The sequence below is a fragment of the Panulirus ornatus genome, chromosome 13 (assembly GCF_036320965.1).
Source record: "Panulirus ornatus isolate Po-2019 chromosome 13, ASM3632096v1, whole genome shotgun sequence".
NCBI classification, from domain to species: domain Eukaryota; kingdom Metazoa; phylum Arthropoda; class Malacostraca; order Decapoda; family Palinuridae; genus Panulirus; species Panulirus ornatus.
In genome coordinates this window covers 3,268,767-3,288,348 of record NC_092236.1, presented here as the reverse complement: position 1 = coordinate 3,288,348, position 19,582 = coordinate 3,268,767, and the positions used below count along the sequence as shown (strand labels likewise).

The window sequence follows — 19,582 nt, the reverse complement described above, 5'->3', positions numbered from 1 at the left end:
TGCGCGAGAGGAAGAGAATGAGAAAGAGAAATATTGTCTATGTGGAAAATATATTTGGTTCCAGACTTTACTGATTGACACATCTGATAACAAATGATCACAAGAGCTGGAATATCTTTTTGCTGATAATTGTTTCAACTCAACAGAGAAGCAGCGCTGGATGTTCGACAGCCCTGCGACACCATTTTCTACAAACTGGACGTCGTTTTCGACTCCTGTTTCTTCTAGGAAGACAAATTCTATAGAAGTATTGTCTTTTCCCTCATAAAGTGTTTCTCACATAATATTGCTATCAATGTTTCATTTATCTGGGTTCTATGTTAAAGGAGTGCTATCATGAAAATGTATAATGTAAACGATCCCAAATGAGGGATAAAGTAAACGCAATTTAGCTCTTCTGGAGAAAATACACGTAAAAGTAATTCAGTTAATAAAGTGCACACACACACACACACACACACACACACACACACACACACACACAAGTTTGATAGCTGAAAAGTTCATGAGATGGGGCCCCTCAAGTGTAAAACCTCTCACGCCGTACAGTTTTGTAATGCCGTGCTATCTCACACAAGTAAGATGTTTATGAAGCATCGCCAGATTTCGATGTGGCATGCTTGAAGTGCGGGGAAAGATTTACAGTTGTCTCCATTCAATTTCCTTGCAAATTTCTTGAATTATACTTCAATCTAATCAGTATGACGTTGTCGTTCATCAGAAGCAAAAATACTTGTCCTACGGGTGAGACTGGAGCATAAGGAAAACAGGATGACGGAAGACTTTCCAGACGAATAAAATTAATCGAATACCAAATGGCTTCATTGGCGCATCAATAACGTCTGAATTCCCGCTGATCACCGATTGCAACTACAATGAATCCAAAAGATTTTTCTTAACTTGTAACAAGTCATTACGAACGGAATACTGTGTCAGAAGTATGTCACTAATGAATATTTCGCATTCTATATACCTCGAGGCATGTTAGCCACACATTTAAGATAGTTTCTGGCATTGCTATTAACTACTTCATTCCCACGGACTCCAAACTATGACCGTAACTAAGATGACCAAGCACTCCCTTAATTTTTGTGTGGGGAGCACAGGAGAGAAACGGCGCTCCCTGATGATGCCTTAATATGTCAAGAATTCAATAAATCCCGAACTATGAGAGCAAAGCCGCGCGTCGCGGAGACCGAACCTTAGGCGTTAGGCTTCCAGAGGGCGGGACAGGCCGAGCGACCCACAAGCTTGGCTCAAGCACCTAGACATAAACAAAGACTCGGACTCCTCCCACCACAGATTCTGCTAACACCAGCCTACCAGCCTCGCACAGCCGCATGGTCCAATCTTGGGCATAACTCATGCAGCGTATAACCCTTACAAACACCATGGTGCCTAGACCAGCCGCGTAAGACTGCACTTCGTGCACAATACTGGGGGATTCTAGACCTTAACGTCGCGCTATGAAAGGGAGGCACAAGTGTGGGTAAGAGTGCAAAAATCGCACTCTGAGGGAAATCAATCAGCGTGCTCACCATCACTCCTCGGGTTCTGTAGCTCAACGCACCCTAATGTTATGCAACTTCCAAGCTAAAAATAACTTAATGTAATCCCTTACTTCGCCTTATGTACAGTAAGAAATCATATTAATGTTACATTAATATTTACGATAAGGTATGTTAATCCCACTCGTGAAGTCTTGCAGACACACGTGTCACATGACTATCCTATTTTGCATTTCTAATAGGCAAATATATATATATATATATATATATATATATATATATATATATATATATATATATATATATATATATATATAAGATTCTCTACGGAAACATACCCAATCATTATTCATTAGTAGTTATATATCATGAACAAACTATTTCTATAATTCGACAGTTATACATAACTCATCGGTAATCACACATCTGTAATTCATGCCCATAAAGTAGTGATAATCTTGCATCAATTCCTCCTGTTTTTCATTCACTGTTAAATTCACGTTTATCATTCATCAATTAAATCCTAAAAATTCACATTAATGATTCATTGACAATTATATATCATCAACAGATCACTTTATCATTCATTAATTTTTCATAATCAATACTTCACTCTCTTCGTTATCAGTAATTTTACATAATCAATAATTCCAGTTAATCATTCAACGTTAATAACACATCTTCAATAACTGATGTTTGTCAGACCTTTAATTACATACCATCAATGAACAATAGGCTTCCATCTCAGTATGTGTACAGGGTGACTGTTTAACCCATCTCCTACACTTATAGTCCTTATCTTTTTATTTCAATGTACACTTTCAGCCTTCCACCGTTGCTTATTCAAAAGATAGCTAATTATTGTGATTATTACCATCATCATCATTATTATTATCATTATCATCATTCACAGGTACAAATTCTGCTAAAGCACATCATATTTCGTAAAATCTGCGAACAAAAATATAGTTTGAACCAAGAAATGCACGCCAACTGACCAACAGCTTCTTCCGTACGCAGCTGCAGCAGCACACCTTCCCCGGTCTACCCATGACTCAGAGTATTTGGATCACATACATACAATACTTGTGAGGGCAGAACCAGGGCTCTTCCAAAACTGTTGGGTTTTATAGCAGGTGTTTTTCCTTTTTCTTGATATTCGTTTGTACGCTTTTCTGCATCACTTTTCTGACACTGGTGAATAACAATATAACAGGGTTATGTAAACTTACAGGCAGGAAAAACTACATGAGAATCAGACAAACAATAAATAGAAACTCTTTTGATTTTGATTTCGTTAAGTTATTCTAATTAGACCTAACGATTTCACAGCAGCTGTACCTTCTGCACATCATTAAGTTTCACACAAAGCAAATGTTTCATTGTGTACCAAACAGTTACAATGATCAAAGCTGTATTAGTTACAGACACTGGCAAGTCAAAATTTCCTGTTCTTCTCAAGTAGAATTTATTATTTACGTAAACTCAGAACATTACTTCAAGGCTGATGGAGAGCCACCTTTAGACAAGCACAAACAAGATACATTGCATCTCTCCATAGACAAACACAAACAAGATACACTGCAACTCTCCACAGTCAAACAAACACAAGCGAAGCTGGTGCTGAACTCTCTGTAGACAAACACAAACAAGTGAAGCTAGTGCTGAACCACCCTCAGACAAATACAAACAAGTGGAGCTGATGTTGGAGCCTTTATAACCCAACACAAACCAGACCAGTTCTGCTCCGTGTTACACTTGAGACTGGGGCCTCAGACCCGGCCTGCAACACTGCGTTCCTTCAATATTAATTGTTTCACTACCAACAAAAAACACACACACATATACACATCAAGTTCCCTTAACAAGTGCATACTTACCTGGCACAAAGGAGACCATAGTCAATGTATGTAACTCTGACGTACTTGATACAGCGCACGAGAAATTACTCTAAAACGCGGGGTACTGTTAACCATCGGGTCACGGCTGCACAATGACCGAAACCATACCGTAGCATCACCGGCTCGGTGATACTACATTCTCACTCCCAAATATCAGTTATGTGTGAGGGAACCAGCACGGTAACTCAGTGCCATCATCAGGGACATACGGTAATCATATACTGTCAATACTGGAGCCGTGAGGTTATTCCAAAAATCATAAATTCTATATCATTTTCATATAAAATGAAACTTGTCCGGTTTCCATGGTACAGAAAGTTGAAATAAAAAAAAAAAGAAACAACGTCCAAGAGTAACGGTGTCAACTTTATTGTGGCGAATGTCGTGATGGTCTAGTGTCCCGCATTCCAAATGAAAATGTTCCAAAAAATGCAAGATGAAAACGTTCTGGAGCCCTGAATGGTGAGCTGATTTAGTGCACTGTGTCAAACGCACGGGCAGCATATTCTAGAATGAAAAAAGATATTTACAAACAAAATCACTTCGCCTTCTGTAAATACTTGGTGAGAGCGGTTGTATCTTGAGGTCGAAGATAAAAGGTAATAACATCAAGTCTGTATCCATTTAAAAACCCAAGGCAAGGCTTTCAGATGTAAATTCGACATCGTCAGAGTACCTGAGTGCACAGAAATTAAGAATGGGTACTCACCTGCTTGTCGCCATCATAGTATATGAGGTTCTCCGGCGACAGGACGAACCAGCGATCCTTCCAATTGGTAGGAGTGAAGGACCTCTTGTTCTGTGACCTCTTCGTCATGAACGCTTCCTTCAGCACCTCCTCATTCTTCCCCGCCATAGTCCTCGCTCTTGGCCACGCGTACACCTTCCGGCCCCAGTTTTTCTGGCCTCGTGTTCCCCAGACCGAGGCCTCGAGGCTGATGATCAGGTGGCCAGAGGAGGCGAGACAGGAAGGTGAGGAAGTGCAGTCGGGAAGGATGTGGGTGAAGGCGGCGGACTAGCTGGTGAGGAACTTGATGGAGCAGAGGTAAGAGGTGGTGGCGGTGGCGGCGAGGGTGGTGGTGGTGCTGGCGCAGGAGGAACCACCCGCTCCCTGCCACGCCCTGAAAAAAAAAATACCAACAGACAAGTGGGTTAGACAGTAGTAGTGGGCAAAACACACACACACACACACACACTCTCTCTCTCTCTCTCTCTCTCTCTCTCTCTCTGCTTCAACATTTTTCTAATCATACCAAGCACTACTTTTACATATATAACGTCTAAGTCTACTTAACACCCAATCCAAAAGGAATATTCTTCAAAAATGTGTCTGTCCTCCCAGAAAAAGAAAAAACGCAATCAAAGCCACATAAAACGTGGCCCAATAACAGCCTTCTCTCTGACCAGCATAAATATCAGGTGAAAAATTGAACCCACTCCACCAGCCTCCTGAAAAGTGGTGATTACGCCTAAATGAGAAACAAAATCAACGCCAAATCCAATGCCCAATATTTGCATATTCAAATCAACAAAGCAATTCTAAACCAGTAAGAACTGGAGTTAAATCATTTCCAATTATTGACTCTGCATTAATAACAACAATAATAATAATAATAATAATAATAATAATAATAATAATAATAATAATAATGATAATAATAAGAGCAGCAGCAGTACCTTCAGCTGAGCCTAACTGGCGTGTGGCGGTACAGATCCCAACACTAAACTCTTGGCTTCCTGGCCACGCCACCTCACCACTACCGCTTCCAAGAACCTTAATTAATTAGTATCGGAAATGACAACATCACCATGGGAAGCAACCCACGCCTGGGACGTGTATTCCAACGACCTAGTTGCAGTTATTTCTTTATTGAGGCTGAAATATTCTCGGAAAATTCCTGCTTAAAAAGGGAAAGTGTGAAGTAGACTAATGCAGGAATCAGCTAAATTACAAGAACTGTAAAAGGATGGTATATGGATCTAAGGACGTGTTGGATCCCAGACTGGGAAGGGACAGGAGCCCAAAACTTTGCGATGGGACTCCAAGAAAGAGAACAGACGGAGACTGTTCTCGTATCATATTTGCCTAAGAGAAAAGATCACCTGAAAAGTATGATTTCATATAAAAGAAAAGCAACTTAAAAGCAATACGTATCTTTACAACAAAAACTACACAAATAAAACATTCAAACTACGTCTTCAAAGAATGGTACATAAAATGAGGTAATATATATATATATATATATATATATATATATATATATATATATATATATATATATATATATATATATATATATTATATATATATATATATATATATATATATATATATATATATATATATATATATATATATTATATATATATATATATATATATATATATATATATATATATATATATATATATATATATATATATATATCCTCCCTGGGGATAGGGGAGAAAGAATACTTCCCACGTATTCCCTGCGTGTCGTAGAAGGCGACTAAAAGGGGAGGGAGCAGGGGGGCTGGAAATCCTCCCCTCATTATTTTTTTTTTATTTTCCAAAAGAAGGAACAGAGAAGGGGGCCAGGTGAGGATATTCCCTCAAAGGCCCAGTTCTCTGTTCTTAACGCTACCTCGCTAACGCGGGAAATGGCGAATAGTTTGAAGAAAGAAAGATATATATATATATATATATATATATATATATATATATATATATATATATATATATATATATATATATAATCAACGGGTGCTGCCGAACTCCGCCTGCTTGAGGTTCCACAGCGAGTGAAGAGTCAGTTTGGTGACACTGTATCATCTCAGCCAATGAGAGAATAAACCCGTCAAAGAGCCTCTCACAGGAGTCCATCCTGTCCCTGCTAGTGAAAGCCTTGAAGCCTTTGAGCCCATGGACAGGTGGTCCTGGGATTGTACAATAATAATCAGCAAGTCAAACAATATTACACGAGTACACTACTGAAATCATGGAACTGTAAACTTCAGATTCAACCCACAGACAATCAATGGAAAATTCAATGAGCGTCGTAATCCAGTATGCGAAGAATCTACTCTACTTCCCTCAAGTGGGATTCCAACCCGGGGTTACAAGTTCTCCAGTTCCTGCGTGCCTAAAGCAGTAGCAAGTGACAGTTGAGGCCTGCCGAAGACATGGTTAATTCTGCTCTCAGTGTTCTCAGTTATGTCAGAGAGGAACCCGTGCCAGGCAATTTCAACGTTTATCATTCCTGCACATGAAACGTTCGATCTGGAGTACAATAATAGGTGACCGAACTCTAGCGATCAAACATTTCGATACTCCAGTCACTTTACTACACTTCCAACACTCCAAATGTTCCATAAAATTGTATACTCTCCTTACTTACAAGTCTCATGAACCCCCTTTAAACACGATGGCAGGGCTTTTGAGGACGACGGTGCGATCTTTGAACACACTAGTTCGGCCCTTGAGCACGACAATACCACCCTTGGGCACAACATTACGACCCTTAAACACGACAGCGCTTTACGGATGATGGCTCGGTCGTTCATAAATGCCAAGCCATTATACCTAAAGGTGGCATTTTCTTGCTGAAGGGCTTCGTGTGGGGATCAGCCTAGAAGGTCTCTTCAGCTGGTCACTCTTTAATTCGGCGTGAAGTGGAGAACCTCTTGGAGGCTTTAACACGGAGTATGTATTGTCCTCCAACTGTCATTATACACCGCAAGTGTCAAGTGGGATAATGCAGCTGTCGCCAGCCGGCCGGCCGACCGGCCATGTTCTCAGGAAAGGAATCCTCTAACGCCTGACGACGGTCTACATGTAATCATTCATCCATATTGTGTTCTGTGTATCGCCTCTAGGGTATAAAATCGAACAATGAACATAAACGCAAGAAGCAGATCCATGATTTAATAAGTAAATTGATAAATAATATAAGTTTACAATTACCTATCGTAGACTCTTAATACCTCAAAGATTGTAATTAGGGATCCGTCAGTGGCTTCGCTTCTAACCACTTTACCACAATGAATAAGTGTGCAATACAATAATTCAGAGCTGAAGTCCAAAGTCGTCCACTAGACGTAAAACAATCGTTATATAACCAGCTCCTTAACGAGAACAATGTGGAAGGTCTACACCGCACGGTACCCATTATAATCCTAAAGACTTAGTGGGCCACTAGAACACGTATACAGGCCTCTGGTACTGGGTTTTCATTACACGGAAGTTAAAAATAATTTATTCCTCAATAAGTCATGACCTATCTACATCACTATTCAACTTATTCACAATATGGTGAAAACAGAAAGCTAACGACAAATCCCAAAGTCTGCTAAGTTTTCATAATTCAAGGCACCCGAACGAAAGCCCTGCGGTACGCCACGACAAAGCCGTACTCAGATCGAAACGGGTGGGTCGGTACAGCTTCGATTAGATGCGTAACATGACCCTGGGACTTAAGTCCGCACCTGAACAAGATCATCCACATCTGTAAATTCATAACACACTAACCAACTACAAGATGGCCGCTTCACTACCTGCTTCAGGAACTTAGAAACATTCTACTACTATACAGTGCTCTCCTCGAGTCTCCTGGGACCGTAGCGACCCCTTGAGTACAATCATACAACCCTTGAATACGATCATACGACCACTAAGTACGATCATACGACCCATGAGTACTACAGTACAACTGAACACGATGGTATGATCCTTGAGCACGGTGGTATGACCCTTGAGCACGACAGTGCGACCTATGGATGTGATGGCTTGACTTGAGAACTACCCTTTTAGGTACAGGTCAAAGATCAGGTCATCAAACCCAAAGGATGTTATGTCGTGCTCAATAGTAGAACCGCTGTGCTCAAGGGTAGTACCGTTGTGCTCAAGGAGGTAAAAACTCAGGAAACATGAACACTGACGTCAAAATTAATTAACAAGTTTTCCCTTCCCATTCAGTGAAGACGTATCTTCCCTTAAAGCCAATACCATCATCACAAGTCTTAATTAAAGATGTCAATACAACGGAATGGATCATTCATGAATACACTAGTAATGACACCGAAATAGGCTCATAGAAATGTAAGCATCTTATGTTTATAAAACCATATCAAAATAAACATTTCATATATATATATATATATATATATATATATATATATATATATATATATATATATATATATATATATATAATGGTATCACGTTGTTGCCCGAATATCTGCCGCTCAGCAAATGAAAATGTATGTAATTTTGTCACACACAAGTATCCACTTAACACTATACCCATCAGCGAACAAAAGTGGCTCTGATGGGCTACAAATTGCAGTAATTCAAAAACACACGAGGCATCTTCACGCCTGAAAGTAAGAAGGTGCAAGCGAACCCCGTAACTGGAAGAACACATTCCAGTATAAGCCTTCGTTTTGCAATTACTCTCGCCACACAAGTGGAAAACCAAAGTAAACAAAAGTAGAAAAAAATCAAAATATATACTTAATGGAGCAAAACAAAACCAAGAGAAAATCTGTCATTATCGCTGGACAGTTTGGTAAAAACTCACTTGTCTGTCTCAAGTCAAAAATCCCTCTCCCTTTCAGTGTCTGTCAAGTTCCGCCCACCCCCTTTGCCCAGGATGATTTTTCATTTTCTCTGCCTAGGGTAGCTCTGGGTTAATTGTATCGAGTCCACAAACACACACACAATCCATCTCGAAGAACATGTAACTCACACGACTTGCTGTTATTCGTTCCTAGTAGATTTCCCTGAGGTGAGCGCTACTCGCTCGCTCTGTCTTTGGGCAGGACCTCGTAAGTATTCGTGAGTAGGAAGGTAAGCAAGTCTCTCTCTCTCTCTCTCTCTCTCTCTCTCTCTCTCTCTCTCTCTCTCTCCATATATATATATATATATATATATATATATATATATATATATATATATATATATATATATATATATATATATCTTTCTTTTCTTTCAAACTATTCGCCATTTCCCGCATTAGCGAGGTAGCGTTAAGAACAGAGGACTGGGCCTTTGAGGGAATACCCTCACCTGGCCCAATTCTCTCTTCCTTCTTTTGAAAAAAAAATATAGTACTGGTTATTTCCCAAACAACGGCACTTGTCAAATGATATTTCACCGACAAGTCTATCCTTGACATTGCTTATTTGTACTTACGGTGGCAACGTTTAAGTTACGCTGAGGCTGGCTTGGGTCCGGGGGTAGAACCCTCAGGTAAGAGGTTGACTAAACAAAACACTGCGTTGATTTCAAGATGGTGACTCGGTCAAGATCAAACTACTTTTTCCCCCGCTTGTCAGAACTGATATCTATACGAATATCGATATTTGTAAAACTTTATCTTTCTTATCTAGAAATATCGACAAATTTTGTGATAATACAAGAGTAAAGGAGAATAAACGTCTGCGATTTGTGTGTTTCGGGGAGAGAGGTTTACATTCGTGCTCCTTTCTCTTAACCTTGTAGTAAATATATGTACTACGGCTGGTGTAATATATGTACTACGGCTGGTGTAATATATGTACTACGGCTGGTGTAATTACTTTTTTGTATTATGCGGGGAGGGAGTTTTAACACGTGTGGCCCCATCTCTAGTATGTATGTGTGTTTATATAAACAAGAATAAAGACATGGTATACATATACATGGTTAAGAAATGGGGCATCACGTGTAAATGTCTCTCCCCATAATACACACAAAACAGCAATCGTGCAGATAAGGACTAGATAAGGGTGATCAGGTTGAATCAACTTACTATAAGATCTTAACATATTACAGAGGTAACTTGGTTCAAGAAGACGGGGCAGGGCAGCGACAGATGGCCTCCACACGAATAGCATCTCACAGGTAATAAGCCCAAGGAATCAGTGAGTGAGGACTCTGGGAGCAGAGACTGTGCGTAAACCGTTACCAGTCTCGCCCTGTGGAGACAAAACTGTCCGCAGGCAAATATGGCAATCGCATTTAAGAAAAGGAATCAGAAAATATTCAGCGAGCTGTTCACAGCGTGTGTTTGGGCCAACACTAGAATATGCCTCTTAAATTTCCTTACCATACATAAATAAAATAAAAACTACCACAACTTTAAAGTTTTTAAAGCAGTTTTTTACGAAGTCAACAGTGAACATCTTCGAAAGATGCAAAAATAGATCAAGCAGATGCCGAAACACGATATTAACTCAGCAAGGAACTTGTTTCAAAGACGTAAAGAGCTGTCTTATATGAACTGCAGATGAATTGCACAAACTAAATGAAGAAACGGTGAATGCTGACAGAAAAAAAAAAAAAAACGATGTATGATTATTAGGGAAATTTTATAGATCGGGCTTAAAGACTATAAAGGTCTCTCCCTGCACTACATAAACAGATAATTACGCACACACACACACACACACACACACACACACACACACACACACACACACACACACCTGCATGCGCGCGCGCTTGAATAAATATTGGTATCAAAATCCACAATAAAATACCACATTTAATCTGCAACGAGTGACCTCATAAAGAGATCTGCATAGATCTGCAAGTCAAAGCAGCTCGGCAGATTTAAAGCTGCAGAGCTATACACCATTCTAAAAGGATTCAGCTGCAAATACAAGAGTAAGCTGGGCCTTCAACGTGGACACGACGTCCCACTCTCTCACAGAGGTAATCAAAAGAAGGATTTCTTCCCCTTCATCCATCTGCTCCTACCCCACCTCCTCCTTTACTAGAAAGAGAGAGTGTGTGTTTGTTTGTGTGTGCAGACCACAAGTGGACTTGCATTACACCAGGAAGAGGGTGAAAAACGGGGAATACCCACTTCCGCTTCTGCCAACGGTCATCAATGTTTGTACGACTTGTGCGTCGCCCAGTGAGGTGGGTGAGTGTATATATATATATATATATATATATATATATATATATATATATATATATATATATATATATATATATATATATATATATTCCTATGAGTCCACGGGGAAAATGAAACACGAAAAGTTCCCAAGTGCACTTTCGTGTAATAATCACATCATCAGGGGAGACACAAGAGAGAAATATAAGTCAGTTGATATACATCGAAGAGACGAAGCTCGGACGCCATTTGGACAATCACATGTTTACCAAATGGCGTCCTAGCTTAGTCTCTTCGATGTATATCAACTGACAGTTATATTTCTCTCTTGTGTCTCCCCTGATGATGTGATTATTACACGAAAGTGCACTTGGGAACTTTTCGTGTTTCATTTTCCCCGTGGACTCATAATATATATATATATATATATATATATATATATATATATATATATATATATATATATATATATATATATATTCCCTGGGGATAGGGGAGAAAGAATACTTCCCACGTATTCCCTGCGTGTCGTAGAAGGCGACTAAAAGGGAAGGGAGCGGGGGGCTGGAAATCCTCCCCTCTCAGTTTTTTTAATTTTTCAAAAGAAGGAACAGAGAAGGGGGCCAAGTGAGGATATTCCCTCAAAGGTCCAGTCCTCTGTTCTTAACGCTACCTTGCTAACGCGGGAAATGGCGAATAGTATGAAAGAAAGATATATATATATATATATATATATATATATATATATATATATATATATATATATATATATATTTTGCCGCTGTCTCCCGCGTTTGCGAGGTAGCGCAAGGAAACAGACGAAAGAAATGGCCCAACCCACCCCTATACACATGTATATACATACGTCCACACACTCAAATATATATACCTACACAGCTTTCCATGGTTTACCCCAGACGCTTCACATGCCCTGATTCAATCCACTGACAGCACGTCAACCCCGGTATACCACATCAATCCAACTCACTCTATTCCCTGCCCTCCTTTCACCCTCCTGCATGTTCAGGCCCCGATCACACAAAATCTTTTTCACTCCATCTTTCCACCTCCAATTTGGTCTCCCACTTCTCCTCGTTCCCTCCACCTCCGATACATATATCCTCTTGGTCAATCTTTCCTCACTCATTCTCTCCATGTGCCCAAACCATTTCAAAACACCCTCTTCTGCTCTCTCAATATATATATCCAGGGTTCGTTTTACAAAATTTAAAGTTGCTGTAAACATTAAGTTGTCGAAGCATTTCTCAAACGTTTATGAAGAACACTGATATAAATGTCGACAGTCAGTATTCAGCAAATACCAAGCCATGACCTACTTTGCATTAGATATGCGTCAGAATACATGATTCTAAAACAAGTACTAATTTCAACAGGGTACTAAGAGGGCATTTAAATTAAATAAAGCCCCACAATCTACTATCAAAATACTGTCTGGTGGCAATGATAAAATATGAATATACTTCAATTCTAAACCTCCATTACTGCCGTTACCATAAATAAAAATGGCAATTCTTTTCCACAAGGCATTAGTGATCAGCGTTCTTCTTCATTAAGCCTTCTCCAGTGGAAAATAACATTCGAAATGCCAACACCAACCTGAGAGGCAACCGTTCTCCCACACAAATGTGCGCTGAGGAGATTCCTCCACCGCTCGTCCTGACAGAAGGCAACCCCACCTTTCCCGCCCTCCCCACCGGAGGACCGCTCCATTAACTTTCCCCCCCACACTTCCCATTAGTAAAGTTATCAACCAGTTTCTATCGCGACAGCTCCCAACTTCCGGTAGGTCTCCTGGTCCTTTGTGATACGTAAACTGATGTTGGCGCAGATACACACAACTTCTCTACCATGTTCTGCCACCACACAAACACTTGTTTGCTAGCTCTCCTGAGGTGCATATTGATGTTGGCCATGTTACTGCTAACTTTCCAGCCAACTATGTTGTACCATCAACACTGGTAATCTAGCTCTTCTGAAAAGAAAAAATTATATGACATCAGACAAAAAGCATCCATGTGGAGGGACAAAGCACAGTTGCGTAAAGATTAGATTGAGCTGATATGGTTCTCAATTCTGCTATCCCGTTCACTGTCCATGAGTACCCTTGCAGTCTCATTCCAGTAAAATAGCAGCTCTCTACATACATACAGTGTTCTGTCTGACATTTTAATTCCCACAGTTCTGTGACATGAATCATGCATATTTCCATTTCTTTTGCACTTCAGTTTGACAAGACTACAAGCAAACCATACTGGATTTGTTTACCTATTTCCTATTCTTATCGTAATACTTGTTTCAAAGTACGCTTACTCGAGATCAATCCGACATTATTTTCATTTTTCAATTTTATATCATCCTCTACCATATGTGACATGCTGCCTAAACGTATTTCTCATTTTCAATTGAAATCTTCCACCAACATACAGAAATTGTTAAGTTACAGCACCCTCTTGAAACACCTAATTTCTGTATTGTCTAACCTTAAGCTCTCGATTAAGTTACGCTAACATACCCATGGGTTGTACCAATATCCTCATGGCGATAATACTGCAAACCAGGTAACGGTTCCGAAATCTTAGTCCAGATGATACAAATGATCCAGGTATCACAGCGAATACTTTAGGGGGCGGTTTCATCAAAAGCTCTGTCGCCCTTTACTCTACTCGCACGTTCCTCAGTTATGGCTTACTAACAGGATCGTCGGTTATTTCTAGTCGAATAAAAAAAAAAATCTTGACACGTGGAGTAAAAGAAATACGTACACTGAAAACCGAATGTCATTCTTGACTCTCCTAAAGGAAAGAACTGTCTCAGAGTATAATAGTAAAAGCAATGCAATCATCCAATAACTCTCCATGATTAAAACCTATAATATACACTATAATGTACATGTTGTTTAGTCTTCGTACAGAAAAAAAAAAATCTAACCGCCATTAAAGGCCAACTTGATTTATTTCGCAGCTACCTTGATCTTCTGATACATGTAAGACTTACAAAAGAAAAACAAATGACAGATGAAGGAAAAGTAAACTAAAAACTGTCATTATTCATTGTTACACAATAACAAAAGAAACGAGAGAATAAGACGCAACATTTATAATACTTTAATTAAAATACACTTCAACTCTACAATGCTAATAAATTTTAATTTGTTAAGAGCAGGCTTATAAAACGAGCCACACTGAGCCTCAAGCAATCCATTAAAACTGGCAAAATCTGGCTACGGATACGGTAAACCTCGATATTTACATTTGATAACAGCATGGCGGTGTATTTTTTGAGTCAACAGGAAAAGAAAGAGGGCCAGAGCTCGCAGAATGGACGGCACTGCCATCAAATAAAGCTAATGCGTATTTACGCTTTTGGAGTAGATAAGAGAGCAGGAGCTGGCAACGTACGCAAAAATGTTATACGGCAGAACTACAACTCCATTAAGCTTTTATCACTGCCCGTAATCATCGCAAGTACGTTGTCCGTGAGGTAAAGCATTCTTATTCAAAAGAAGTACGATAACCTTTCCTCGTCATCCACTGTCAAGTTTTTATGGTCTTTAGCTAAGGCCATCAGCTTCTGTCGTTCTAACTTTCTTTCACTTTTCCATTCTGACGGTACTACAGCTGTCTCTCCCGTAAACAAAGCAACTCTCTTTGGTTCCCGTTTCTCCTCTAACTCTACCATGGATAAATCTTAACGTTCCTTTACCCCTTGCTGCTCCTCTTAATAATCCTATGAACCTCCTCGTAATCACTTTTCAGACTGCCCGAAAAGCGCTTCTCTCTCTCAACGCAAGCTGGGATTTTGATCCTGATGGAATCCATCCTCGTGTACTGATAGTGTCTCTGAACTTGCACTTGTGCTTGTTCGTCTGTTGTCTTTGTTTAAAAACCAAAACTTTTCTTTCTTCTTGGAAGCATGTGTTGATACATCCCATATCCCCAAGGAGGGTGACCGTTCTGACCCCTCTAACTACCGTTCTATTGCTTTGACACCTACCATTTTCAGAGTAGTTGAATCCCTCCTCTACTGGGACCCATATCGTTGGACACCTTGAATCTCAGTCATCTCTATCATCAATATGGCTTTCGTAAGGCGAGATCCACTGGTGACATTCTTTCCTGTCTCACTAATGTCTGTCTGGTCATCATCTCCGAAAGATTTTGGGGAATCTTGTCTAGTTGCCCTTGACATATCGGGGTATCATCTCTAAGCTCCTCTCTCTAAGCTGCCCTCCCTCAATTTGCTCCTTCATATCTAGCTTCCTCTCCGGCCGATCTATTTCTGTGGTTGTTGATGGATCAGTCCCCCCACCCCTACTCTGTTTTCTCCTTTTTATCAACGATTTCCTCTTCCACAAATAACCAAATGCACTCATACGCCGACGACACAACACTGCATTCATCCACATCCTTCATTCTGCTTCTTCACTCACTCGATCTGCATCTCGTCCTGACACAGCTTCCTCAATAAACTCAGACTTGGATAGGATATCTTAGTGGGATAGAAGAAATCTAGTCACGTTTAATACCTCCAAGAACCAGTTTCTACCTATTTCTCTATCAAAAACTCCTCAGACCTCTCGTCTCTCCTTTGAAAAATCTGTAATTTCCCCTCTTGACTCACTGAACATACTTGGTATTACTGCAACATCCAATCTTTCTTGGAAACCCCACATTACGGAAATAGCTAAGTGTGCCTCTTAGAAACTTGGAGTCCTATTTAGATGTTGAATTTTTCCTTCTTCTAAACAGTTGCTCCGTTTATACAAAGGATAGATTCGTCCATGTATTAAAGTACTGCTCCCACATCTTGGGTACTTCTTGCTCTGCATCCAAACTCGATAGATTGGAGTCGACAGCGGTCAGACTCATAAACTCTCCCAGGCTAACTTCCAAACTTGACCCTCTTGCCCTTAGCCGTAATGTTGGTTCACTTTCCCTCTTCCCTATGATATCAATCCAGTTTTTGCCCCCGAGAGCTAGCTGCTTGTATACTCCCCATAACTAGCTAGACCACGCAATACTCGACAAGCTGCTGCGTTGTGATTACTGTGCGGCCGTTGGCAACTTAAGGATGGGCCGTTTTAAATACCGTTTCTTTCCCTACACCTCGAACCTTTGGAACTCTACCGTCATGTCTTTCCCAATAACTATGACCTGACACCCTATAAAAGACAGGCTTTTCACTTCCTCAAAAATACGTAACTATTTCCCGTCTCTTCTTTTTCTTTTTCATAATTCTCTTTATACTTTAATCAAGGCCCGGCCTTGATGTGGACTTTTGTCCGTAACTGGAGCCTCCATCGTAAGGGGAAAAAATGGCAGGACACGATATCAGCAGTTAATACTACAAATACTAAAGTCCTGTACAGCTTTTGCTATTCTAACCAAAGGTTTAGGATAAGAGGCCGAGTGCTAACGCCGCCCAAACGTGAAAACGCCGACGGCGCCACATAGAAAGAACAACCATATAAAAACGGAACCTTCAGACTGGTGCAAAGCCTCACCATAAACCTATACCACAATATTATACGATTCTTACCCTCAACCTCGCTCTCAAACCCACGGTTTCCACAAATGAGATGTAGAGGAAGAAAACAGGTCGTCCACCTAACATCATCTTTAAACTAATGATCCTTATCCACAAACTTCCTATCAATGTCACCTCTAATTCTATTCTCAACCTTAACAATTCTACCGGTTCCCCTAAAGGACAGTGGCCTCACAGTACAGTTCTGCCCCACATGACCTTAACTGAACTTTCAATCTTGTAAACAACCACAACCTGAACATGAACCACATCATCATACATCAACCTCACCAAATTACCACAAAGAAGGTATAGAGAGAGAAGTTCAAACTTCTACTCATCCTAAAATAACATCTTACTCACCCATAACCTCATCCACAACCTTCCCATGAACCTCACCTTTGATTTCACCCTCAACTTCAACAATTTCAATTGGCAACCTATTGGAAAAGTCGATTTGCAAGGTAGCGGAGCCTCATAGGCCAATGTTAGAAAACATCAACCAAGGCCAATCTCCAACTTCAAACCTTCAGACTCATCTACAACCTCACTTCAAACCAAGTTGTCACAAAGTTCTACATACTTTTATGTGGCAACCTGCTGAGGTTAAGAGAAGTCTTGCTTGTCCTATGGAATGCCACTGGAGTGTTTACACCAGTCTCCTTTGGCAACGAGGCGCTAGTGACGTTTTTACAGTCTTCTCTGTCCTGTGGGGCACCACTGACTTGTATATGCCACTGTTCGCTAGGACACCAGTAGTAATTGTTGATATTGAAGGTGAAATTTTTGGTAGCCAACGATGAGGCTGAGGATAAAACTATGTATGAGGGTGAAGGGAAGGACAACAGTGAAGTTGTGTGAGTTTGTGTCATGATAGGGTGAGAATTTGTTTGAGTTTCTTTCTTTACACCTTTTTTGTGGCAAGTTGGAGAAACTGACAGTGAAGCTGATTTGTGATATTATGGTTGAGGTTCAGAGTAAACTTTTACATTAGTTCACAATTTATGTTATGGTGAGCAACTGCTTAGTCATGTATCTCTATATCTCCTTTGTGGAAGTATGATGTTGAGAGTTAGGGTGGTGTGTAATACTGTGGTTGAGGTTCAAAGTGAGGTTTTGCATAAATGTGAAGAATCAGTTAAGTTGGCATTTGGCAGACTACAGTTTTCCAACACTCCTCTGGCGTGTCGCTAGCTTGTTTACGAGTCTCCTCTCTCTTGTGGGGCACCACTGGTGTGTTTAAACCAACAAATCAATAACATAAATCTTTAAAATGCCACAAGATATATAAAAAGAAAATTTTAGCCAAAGAACTTTAACAATTCCACAAAAAAAAAAGTATACGATGCATAAAGTACTGATCTGTGACTGACATAACTTTCCAGTACATAATATGAGTAAATGTTTATTACTTGTTTTCTTCTATATGGTAAGTATATTCACATCTTAAAATAATGTATAAAACCTGCAACAAGTATACAAAACATCTTATAACAGTTAACATTTGTTGAGACCACAATCTGGGGTTCATATTTCTCAAATATATTGGAATCGAAAATTTATATAATGTGTGGTCACAAAAAAATATGTATTTTCTTTTTATATCTTACTTGTACCTACCTTTTCAGCACTCGTATATGCAATGAGTTTCTACACACAGCATGAAAGACATATAGAATATAAGGTCAACTTTATCCTGTACTAGCTGGCACTTCATTAAATGATTTTTCTATTCTTTCTGATAAATAATAATTCCTCTAAAACTTTCTAATCATACTGTTTAGGGTTTACTGACCGTGTAATTATTGATCATGTATACATAAGAAACATCCCCATGTGATGAAGGCAATTTCAAATGTGACACATTATGTGTGCAAAATTGAATCTATGTTTACATTTGCTATCATATAACTAACTCTTACTCTAAATTGTTCTGACTTTAGCTCTTTCATACTGACACACAAGAACTTCAACAATATCATTTACTGTTGAAATCTAAGTTAAGAAATTTAAAGGAGATAGGACCTAATCCATGGTTTGATGTATGAATCGGTATGGACGATGTTTAACGCATATTTTTACCTATAAAGCTATTTCTAAGAAATATTATTTTCAGCGTATGACGACTGTTGCTTTATTTCTGGAGGATCTACATATCAATTCAGGTAAATCACCGACAACCTGTTGATTAGTGGGTTCATAACTACTCACCACTACAATCAACCTTCTACAACAGGTATAATACACACATCAGTAACCGCATCTTTCATAAAACCAGGCTCAACTTACTATATGATTGCTTATTTTCTCTCAGACAAGAAAAGTATCATATCAGATAGCGTGTAGCATCATATAATTTCATATTAGGTCTACTGTCAATTTTTACCTTCCCCACTTCACTTGTCGCAATTCAGACTGGCGCAAGTGACCGAGAGCACTTCTTGGGTCTGCTGCTCGCTGCCTCCTCACCCTCCCCGGAAATTCTTGAAATATCTGCCTACAGATAATCCTAATTCCTCTGCACGTACTCTTTTTCCACAAAAAATAGATCTTGTATAGACAATTCTAACCTTATATTTGGAAAATACATGAACCAAGAGGCAGTGTGTGTATAAACTGAAATGATTTCGACTAGTCGTGCCAAAAGTATGAGAGACGAGATCCCGACATGTGGAATCTCATAATAGATACCAAATACTACAAAGAACGCAAATGTTTCATACCGGTAGGGTAAGGTAGTACCAGATCTTAATACC

General features: G+C 39.7%; 1 protein-coding gene across 3 annotated transcripts in view; it reads right to left on the bottom strand.

Moving 5' to 3' along the window:
* The window catches only part of Btk (tyrosine-protein kinase Btk29A), a 433,655-nt gene extending 414,412 nt beyond the window's left edge, over positions 1-19,243 (bottom strand). The window contains exons 1-2 of one of the 3 annotated variants that reach the window (XM_071668445.1): positions 19,116-19,243; positions 4,119-4,530 (exon numbers count right to left, since the gene is read on the bottom strand). In XM_071668445.1, the coding sequence (XP_071524546.1) occupies positions 4,119-4,265 (147 nt within the window). In that variant the 5' untranslated portion in view covers positions 4,266-4,530; positions 19,116-19,243. The remainder of the gene's footprint in view (positions 1-4,118; positions 4,531-19,115) is intronic. The other 2 variants (XM_071668442.1, XM_071668443.1) reach the window with 2 other exon arrangements.
* Between the last annotated feature and the right edge of the window lie 339 nt (positions 19,244-19,582).